General features: G+C 37.3%; 1 protein-coding gene across 2 annotated transcripts in view; it reads right to left on the bottom strand.

Annotated features, from left to right (window-relative positions):
- Positions 1,361-10,147, bottom strand: part of ATP6V1A (ATPase H+ transporting V1 subunit A) — a 62,927-nt gene continuing 54,140 nt past the window's right edge. The window contains exons 12-15 of one of the 2 annotated variants that reach the window (XM_005674936.3): positions 8,506-8,709; positions 7,108-7,202; positions 5,453-5,624; positions 1,361-3,734 (exon numbers count right to left, since the gene is read on the bottom strand). In XM_005674936.3, coding sequence (XP_005674993.1) covers positions 3,642-3,734; positions 5,453-5,624; positions 7,108-7,202; positions 8,506-8,709 — 564 coding nt within the window. In that variant the 3' untranslated portion in view covers positions 1,361-3,641. The remainder of the gene's footprint in view (positions 3,735-5,452; positions 5,625-7,107; positions 7,203-8,505; positions 8,710-10,147) is intronic. The other variant, XM_005674937.3, reaches the window with a different exon arrangement.

Genomic DNA, 10,147 nt, shown 5'->3' with positions numbered 1-10,147 from the left:
ATCTTTCCCAGCTTCAGGGTCTTTTCCAATGAATCACTGACTGCCCAACAGTGATGCTGAAAAGTGCTCTAGTTTCCTTGCATCCCAGGTGGGATAGTGAGGTACATATTTTTCAGCTGTTCCCACAACTCCCCAGCAAGACTGTGCTCCAAAATATTGACTTGTTTGATAACACTTATTGGCCTTCTTCAATTCTGTCTTAATTCTCTATTCCCCTATTGGTACTTTCCTGGGAGCACATTCCAAATAGACTGCCTGCAATCAAAGACACATTTCAGTGTCAACTTCTAGGGCAACTCAAACTAAAAGGGAGCCCTTAGAACAACTTCAGTGGCATCTTATCAGTTCCCTTCTTCATATACTTATGTTGTGGCAATACAGTAAAACGAATAATCTGAAAATACTGCATTACCAAAGAAGACTAAAAATCACCTGAACAATCTATAATCAATAAACTTTCCAGTTAATTTTTAAGGATTTCTCTGTATAAACGTGACACTCAATAGTAATGTAGAGGTGTTAAATTTCACACTGCTTATTACTTTAGAAATTGTTAAAAACAGCCTGCAGTTCAGTCAATCAGTTGTGTCCAACTCTTTGTGAGCCCAGGTACCGCAGCATGCCAGGCTTCCCTGTTTATCACATCACCAATTCCCAGAGCTTGCTCAAACTCAAGTCCATTGAGTCGGTGATGCCATTCAACCATCTCATTCTCTGTCGTTCCCTTCTCCCGACTTCAATCCTCCCCAGAATCAGGGTCTTTTCCAATGAGTCAGTTCTTTGAATCAGCTGGCCAAAGTATTGGATATTCTGTTTCAGCATCAGTCGTTCCAATAAATATTCAGGATTGATTTCCTTTAGGACTGACTGGTTTGATCTCTGTGCTATCCGAGGGACTCTCAAGAGTCTTCTCCAACACCACAGTGCAAAAGCATCAATTGAAATGAAAATACTCTTAAGGAAGTAAAATGCCCTGTGAACATGTTACATTGGATCTTAATTAATTTGCCTTGCAAAATTATGGATTACAAAGCTTTAGTTCACTTTCCAAAAGTAGAGATGAGTACACTGATTTCCTTTCATTTATAAGTCTATTTTTAGAAACCATTCATTTTTTCAGTTTAAAGTAATATTCTGAATGCTATGTGATTCCATGTACTACATTTTCCAATAACAGTGGTACATGATTATAGGACTTCATGCAGTCTGTAGTGAGGGCCCTGATTCAACTTCATGATCTTAAGAAGAAGGAGAGAAATAAAAAACTTAAAAAGTTCATACTGAAAACAAGCCAAAATACAATGTGACACTTCTTTTTTAAAGCAGATCTGGCCACAGCCACAAAAACATAAAAAAAATATTAATTTAAATCCACTTTTTATTCTTTCATAGATTTTAACAATTATACACAACTTTTTTCACATAAAGATAGTGAAACTTTAAGGATAAGGAGGCAATACACATGACCTCTTCTATTCACTCTTCAGGATGGAAAGTTCCAAAGGGTACAATGTGTGAGATTTAACACTGGAAAAATACATATGAAACTTGTTAACTGGCTCCACTCAGGACCAGACACAGCACAATAAATATAGAACTGAATCATCTTTTTAAAAGATTATTGTAACTTTGACACATTCTTACTAAAGAAACTGTGACCAATGTGAAATTCTACAACATATAGGTGGAGGGACACTTACAATGAGGCTCTGAGCGAAGTCTCGCTAGTAGCTTCACAGCCACACCCCAACGTTCTTAAAAAAGAGTAAGAATGTATATTGCAAATTCAGAACAACAAAAGACAAACTTGGTCAAACTTTCTTTGCCATATCATTCATGACTATCACAATCCTAGTTTGCTGGTAGATTTAAGGTAGGAACTGAAAGATTTTTGAAATTCTTTTAATTTCCACTGGTCTTAGGGCCTCTAGGTAGGAGGCCATACTGGAAGCAAACTGATTAAGCAGCACCATTATGTCCACATCTCAACAAATCATTGCATAATTTTTATCTTCCAAATACTCCGAAAGGTTAAAGAAGGATACTTATCCTGAAAAGCAGGCCATTGTAAGAAAATGCAATCTGTAAGGATTTAAACAAACAAAGCTGAATTCTCTATTGACTGCATCTTTCCTTGATAGACCAAAAGAAATACATTACTTAAAAACTTAAATAACAACATACTGAGGCGTAACATAAATAAATGCTATTACATTTCAGTATTTGAGACTGTTGGACATGTTCACATACCCTTTCCTCTTCCCAAAGAGGAAGCAATGGCGCCAGCATGATTGGTCAGAAAGACTTCATGGGAAACTGATGTTTTCAGAGCTGTTCTGCAGTGTGCCTTATCATACAAGTGCAGAAACTATACTTAAAAGATATATACTTAAAAGATAGGAAGAAATAATCCTTTTTTTCACATAACCCAAATTCTGTTATCTTGCATCTGCTGATTTTAGAATTAACTTCATTCCTATGAAAGAGAATTGGAACTGTTATGCTGCTACAGCTACAGATATTCTAGGAACTCTTTCGAGCCAGTGAGTCATAAATCACATGAAAGAACAGTGTTTTCTACAATCAGGAAACTGGTTGTTCAAAGATTCAATAAGCAAACAAACATGCAAACATGTGACACATGTTATTATCTTGTAAAAACATAATGCCACTCTGGCCCCAAGAATCACCAAAGCCCAACTGGTCCTTAGAGGTGCAAACAGCCTTTAACCACTACAAAATATATTCTCTGTGGCATTTTTCTGCCCATCACACTGCCACATGATTCTCAGAAGCTTAGCCTTCTAAGATGTTTGAGGAAAAAAGAGAAGGTGTGATGTGAATCAAGTGCTCATGATTGTTTTAAATGTAATTTTAAAAAGAACTGCCTAGTCATGTAGTAGAATAGTCCTTGATACTGAATTTTTCCCAGTGAAATAAAAAAGGCTTTAACAAGGTGATGTTAACCTAAGTTTGACCACCTAGCTCCTCTTTCACGTTTTTAGAGGGCACTGATTCATCTACTGTGCTGAGCCCCACAGATGCCTGGAGTGCCACAGATGCCTGCTTTAAAAACAGTATAGTTTTCAACAGTTTCCCACAGACGTTCTTGATTTATACTGGGGGAAGCAACATATAATCGAAACATTAATCATTCACGTTTTAAAACAAGCAATTATTTCCTGCAAAGCAGTTACTTAGCAAAATGCTAAGCTGCAAGTAAAGTCATTTCACAAAGTACCTGTCAAAATGTAAAGAAGTCTGGCCTTCCATTCCAAATCCACTGCAAAGAGAGTAACATGCAGCAGTCCTGTTTACAATTTAATAGTGATGAGGAAAGGGTAAACCTAGGACAAGGAGAGACGTCACATACAAGTTTACAGTAGTGTAGCCATCGTGTATCAAATTTACTACATTCACCACTTCGGAGAAATGTTCAGGGGGGGCCCTTCAAACACTGGAACAAAGGAATGTTTGTTTTATATAAGACCTATCAAATAAATGGGGAAACAAATGATTACACACAGAGGCACTAGTCTCAAACCTGCACAGTAAAGAAGCAAAGGGTCCAAGATGAGAAATTTAGGAAAATATACACATATGAGAGCTTGCTGAGGAAAAGGAGGAGAGAAATCACAGTTCTAATCTTCAAGGCTACGGAATGCATTCTGCATATCTTCAAGAAGTTGTGCATAGTCGGCCTTGATCTTCGCCTCACCATCTTTCACTGGATCCTAAAAAAAGACATTATAGAATTCAATTTACCTTTGGAAAATAATTTTTGTAACACATAGTGAGTTATTTGTATTTACTATATTTGAGCAGGAGGTTAAGTGAGATGCACTAGTAAAACACAAGGCAGGAGGCAGGATTTACCTTATTATTTTTCCTTTAAGGGTAAAATGTATAAAGGAATAGTCTAATCATAAACAGAAGACAAAATTTCAGTTTTGTGTCCTGCCTGCTGTGTTCAACAACCAAAGGACTTACCCTTGACAATATGCAAAATATTAGGAAACTGAAACTATGCAGCAACGCATATTAGATACATTCCTCCTTGTATATTCATAGTTGGAATTAATTTAATCAAAACAGAATTTACTATTCAGGGCCTGGCATTATCATGCTGGGACATGAAATAACCTCAAAATGCACCCTATTTAAAATCTGTACAGAAAGCAACTTAATTGAGTAAAATGTACAAAAGAGACTTTAAAGTGTTTAAGCCCTCTGACCCAATCATTCTACTTTTGACAACATGTATGAGGAAGATACACAAACCCAACTGCATTAACAAAGTGGTCCATACCAAAAACTTCCAAATGCCTAAGAAAAGGAAAATATTCTTCAGCCACAAAATAGTGCTACAGAAAAATACTGAATGATACTAAAAAATAACATGTTAATTTGATACAATGTATCTATAAACAAAAATGATAGCACCAGAAGTCATCATTATTACATATCTTTTTTATCATTTTCCTATGAATGTGTAATTTTTTAAAAATATAATTTGGATCAAATTACATGCGGAATTTTTTTGCAACCTGACTTCTTTTTTCACTCATTATACCATAACTACGTCCCTTTGTCTTTGGATGTTCCTTGAAAAAAAGATGTATGATGTTAATGCCTTCATAATATTTTTGTTGTAAGGTACATGGCACAATGTACTGCTGGCTCCATTCACTTTTGGATGACATTTAAGAAGTTTGATATGCAATCTTCTACATGTATCCATATAAACATCTGATTATTTCCTTGGGTTATCAGTTTTGAAGTGGAAAGACAGGACTCAAACTACATGGATATTTTAAAATCCTTGATACAGTATCTATTTGTACAAATTTACTTTCAATCTTAACATACACATTCAAAGAAACCGTCTCAATATCTCAATAGGAGATTAGTAACTATACTTGGATATCATGATTTAGAAATAAATACAACTCAACTGATCAAGTATTTTAAAAACAATCTTACACATTTGAGTTTCCACCGATAATTTCACTTACTTATCTATCTATGTCTTGTGCACCTCCCAAACAATGAGAGTCCACTTAAAAGTAAAAATGATGTGTATAGTAGGATACTAAAAATAACCAGGCAGCAGAAATCATTTCAAGAAGGAGCATGGAGCTTAGACAGATAACAACAGGCACTTGAGGTAAGGTAACTGCTGCTTAGCAATGATTTTAGTTCTAAACTGCCTGGTGGTTAAGACAAAAGGGAAAACACGTCAGCATTTATTTTAGACATGACATACTATAATCTTTATCACTAGAATTCCTATTTGAACACAGCTTTGAGGTCTGCTTTGCTTTTACATAACCCGAGCATGTGTGAAAATGATAAATGCAAGCTTCATACACCAAGTTTGAGAACCAAATATTTCAAAAAATCAAAAAGAAATACTTCCTACTAAAAAAAGTTTATGGTACAAACAATATACCTTGAATTTCATGGAGGAAAGCTTATAGAGGATCTCCCCCATGTGCTCACGGATAATGGACCATGTGATTTTATTGTCACTCTGGGCAGTGGTTTCAACAGCTCTGCGGGCCATATCATAAAAGGCGATCATGTTGGACAGCATCCCCACTGTCTTGTAGAATGGGCAGAACCTAAGGTAAATGAAAGTCAAAATAATAAAATAGAAAATCGAAAGCAAGTTCATACTTTTTATTTCATCTGTGAGATACCCGAGCGTTACTTTATTTAGATATGCACACTACTTATATTTATGGCATGATATTTAAGGAATGAAAAAAAAAGTGGAAAAGATTAGTAACACTTAACCGGAGTTATTGGACAGAGATGTCTCAGGAATATGGGGTGGACAGAGAGATGAGCCATATGTGTTCTTTCATTTAAGAGTGATGTTAATTACATCACAATAAAACAGTACTGCTACAATCTAATGACTCTCTGAGAGCCTGTTTGTGTACAGTACAGTTAAAGCAGTAACCCAAATGGAAAATAACTAAATTGTAAAGAGTCCCTTGTGATAGTTAAGGTTGAATAAATAATAGGAAAGTAGGGAACTGTAATAAGCAGCCCCTTTCTCCACTTAAGTGTTCATTTGCATTTACACATACCTTTTAATAATAAAGACACACAATATTCAACTTGGATCACATGCATTCTGATAAACTTTCTAACACATTTAAACTTACTTGCATACACAATTTCATGCACACTCTCTTTTCAAAGAATTTTCCCTTGTGGAGTTATCTTTATGTGGCTGGTTCCTAGAGTTTCTGCCTGACTGATTAGATTGTCATATTTTCTGCTTGTCCTATATTCTGCTAATCTATTTGCTCCTACAGTCTTATACGGGGTCAAATATGATTTGAGGGAAGAAACGTTATAGACTATGATGAAGGGTTCAAATTATCCAAGTTTAAAAGAAATGGGAACTTTTTGGCCATGGTAGTGAAAGTGAAAGTCTCTCAGTCGTGTCTGACTCTTTGTGACACCATGGGCTGTACTGTCCATGGAATTCTCCAAGCCAGAATATTGGAGTGGGTAGTCTTTCCCTTTTCCAGGGGCTCTTCCCAACCCAGGGACTGAACCCAGGTCTCTCACATTCCAGGCGGATTCTTTACCAGCTGAGCCACAAGGAGAGCCCTTGTAGTAGCAGAGATAAATAAATAATGAAAAACAGAAAGCACTGGGCAGGAGTAGTAGGGACTGGTGAGATGTCCAACAGTAGAAAGAGGAAGAAACAGGACTCTTGGGAAACGGGGCACAACAGTGCATTATTCTGCAAAGAGTAGAAGAGGCATGGGCTGTCACAACAGGTAGTGAGAAAAGCTTCTGAAAGAAGCAGTGATTCCTCGGGCTCCATACACTAAACCAAAATTTAATCTAATTTAAGCTGGCTGGATCATGAGTGAAAAAGTCATACTTTGGAAAATGAGCCAAATCAATATAAGGGAACATATTAGACAGTTAGATGTATGCTATAAAAATATAAAATAAACCTATACACTGAGTCCGAGTATACGTGTATGAAAAAAGGGCGGGTGAGTGGTTTAACATACATGTAGGTAGCTCCTTCTTCAAAACTTGATAGAATATCCAAAGAAAATCAGGCTAGGTTACCTGTCGTAAGGAGTATATCCATTTTGTTGAAGGAAATCATCTTTGATAAGTTTTGCTACTTCCAGAGTGATTTTATCTGTTTCTGCTAGAGAAGCCTAGAAGAGGAAAAAATATATTTTTAGAAATTAACTGCCACTATGTGGGACCAACTGTTGCAATTAATTAGCAAGCAGAAACCAAGTAATCAACACATGAAAACCTATCATTAATAAATTCACCTCATAATTGCTTCCTGATTGATTTTCTTGCTTTGTTTTCGTTGCAGAAACTGATATAATACAAATTTAAGTGTAGTTCAGTAGGTTAAGCATGTACACATTGCCGTGAAATGACTTTCAAAACTCTCCACCTTACAAATCTGAAACTATACCCATTAAACAACTCCTTTTCCTTCGTCCTCTGGACCCCTGGTAACCACCACTCCATTTTCCATTTCTATGAATTTGACTACTTCAGATACATGTTACATATAAGTATTTTGTTTTCTGACTCATTTATTAACGTCATGGCCCCTCAAGGATCATCACGTTGTAGCATGTTAGAATTTTCCTTCCTTTTCAAGGTTGAATAATATTTCATTGTATCTGCACATGTGGGTGCATGCACGTGTGTTGGAAACCAGGACATCTCTGTTGCTTCCACCTTTTAGCGCTTGTAAGTGCTGCTATGAACATGGCAAACAGACCCATGATGTGTTTTTTTTGAAACACTATACAGAAAGAGAAATGCCTTCCCAAGCCTTAGCTGTTCTAGTTATCCTAACTCAGGCACCAGATGTGTGAGGGAAGAAACTTTCAGATGACTACAGTCTCAGCCACCATAGGACAGCAAAAACTATACAAGGGGACCCAAGAAAGACTGCCCAAGTATGACCACCAACCCCAAAACCATGAGCAATAAAGCACCATTTAAGCCACTAAATGTCTAAGTGGTTTGTTATTCAATAACAGATAATCTATAAACAATAATCATCTATTTTCCACAATATAAGCAGGCTCCTGAAATATTTGCTAGATAAAGGAATAATCTACAGTTTTATTAGTTTAAAAAATATTTAATAAATACTCATTTTTCCAGGCAAGAATCTGCCTATCCAAGGTTCTATCTGTCCTTAAAAAGCTCCAGCGTGAACTTTCCTGGCGGTACAGTGGACAGGAGTCTGCCTGCCAATGCAGCGGACACATGTTTGATCCTTGGTCCAGGAAGGTTCGACATGCTGCAAAGCACCTAAGCCTGTGTACCATAACTGCTGAAGCCTGCACGCCGAGAGCCTGTGCTCTGAAACAAGAGAAGCCGCTGCAATGGGAAGCCCATGCACCGGAATGAAAACCCAGCATAACCCCAAAAAGGCTCCAGCGTAACTCACAGATCTGTTCTCCACGAGATTTTACAACTCACCTTTCCCACCAGCTGTACGATTTCTGCCAAGTCTTCTTCTTCCTGCAGAATCTCCTTAGCCTTGGTCCTCAGAGGAACGAACTCTGTGAAGTGTTTGTCATAGTACTCATCCAAGGCACGCATGTACTTGCTGTAGCTGATCAGCCAATTGACAGAAGGGAAATGCTTACGTTGCGCTAGTTTCTTATCTAAGCCCCAGAACACCTGATTCAAGAACAAAACCAAAAACAAAACTCAAAGATTTTTCTTAAAAACAACTTTTTTAAAGTATTGAAGCATAATTGTTTGTCCTAACTATGGAATTCTATACCGTTTTGGTCAAATTATTTATCTTTTTAGCATACACCAAACATAAATGAAATAGAATAAAACTTGCAAACAGAAAAATATTTCTTTTAGCTTCAATATGGATTGTTGTTGTTCAGTCACTAAGTTGTATCTGACTCTGCAATCCCGTGGACTGCAGCACACTGGGCTTTCCTGTCCTTTAACATCTCCTGGAGTTTGCTCAAATTCATGTCCATTGAGTCAGTGATGCCATCCAACCATCTCTGTTGCCCCCTTCTCTTCCTACCCTCAGTCTTTCCCAGCATCAGGGTCTTTTCCAATGAGTTGGCTCTTCTAGGAATCAGACTTTATCTGGATTTCCTTAACAGTTCGTCAAATCTGACAGCAAAAGACACTGACTCCTTTGAAGACTGGTATGATGCAATATGCACTGAAAGAAAATGCACTGGTCAGAGCAAACACCCTCTTCCAACAACACAAGAGAAGACTCTACACATGGACATCACCAGATGGTCATCACCAAAATCAGATTGATTATATTATTTGCAGCCAACGATGGAGAAGCTCTATACAGTCAACAAAAACAAGACCAGGAGCTGACTGTGGCTCAGATCATGAACTCCTTATTACCAAATTCAGGCTTAAATTGAAGAATGTAGGGAAAACCGCTAGACCATTCAGGTATGACCTAAATCAAATCCCTTATGATTATACAGTGGAAGTGAGAAAGAGATTTAAGGGCCTAGATCTGATAGATAGAGTGCCTGATGAACTACGGAATGAGGTGCGTGACATTGTACACGAGACAGGGATCAAGACCATCCCCATGGAAAAGAAATGCAAAAAAGCAAAATGGCTGTCTGGGGAGGCCTTACAAATAGCTGTGAAAAGAAGAGAAACGAAAAGCAAAGGAGAAAAGGAAAGGTACAAGCATCTGAATGCAGAGTTCCAAAGAATAGCAAGAAGAGATAAGAAAGGCTTCTTCAGTGATCAATGCAAAGAAATAGAGGAAAACAACAGAATGGGAAAGACTGGAGATCTCTTCAAGAAAATTAGAGATACCAAGGGAATTTTTCATGCAAAGATGGGCTCGATAAAGGAAAGAAATGGTATGGACCTAACAGAAGCAGAAGATATTAAGAAGAGGTGGCAAGAATACACAGAAGAACTGTACAAAAAAGATCTTCATGACCCAAATAATCACGATGGTGTGATCACTCATCTAGAGCCAGACATCCTGGAATGTGAAGTCAAGTGGGACTTAGAAAGCATCACTATGAACAAAGCTAGTGAAGGTGATGGAATTCCAGTTGAGCCATTTCAAATCCTGAAAGATGATGCAATGAAAGTGCTG

Source organism: Capra hircus, chromosome 1 (assembly GCF_001704415.2).
Source record: "Capra hircus breed San Clemente chromosome 1, ASM170441v1, whole genome shotgun sequence".
Taxonomy (NCBI): Eukaryota; Metazoa; Chordata; class Mammalia; order Artiodactyla; family Bovidae; genus Capra; species Capra hircus.
The sequence above is the reverse complement of the archived record's forward strand: the minus strand, read 5'-3'. Positions and strand labels throughout refer to the sequence as shown.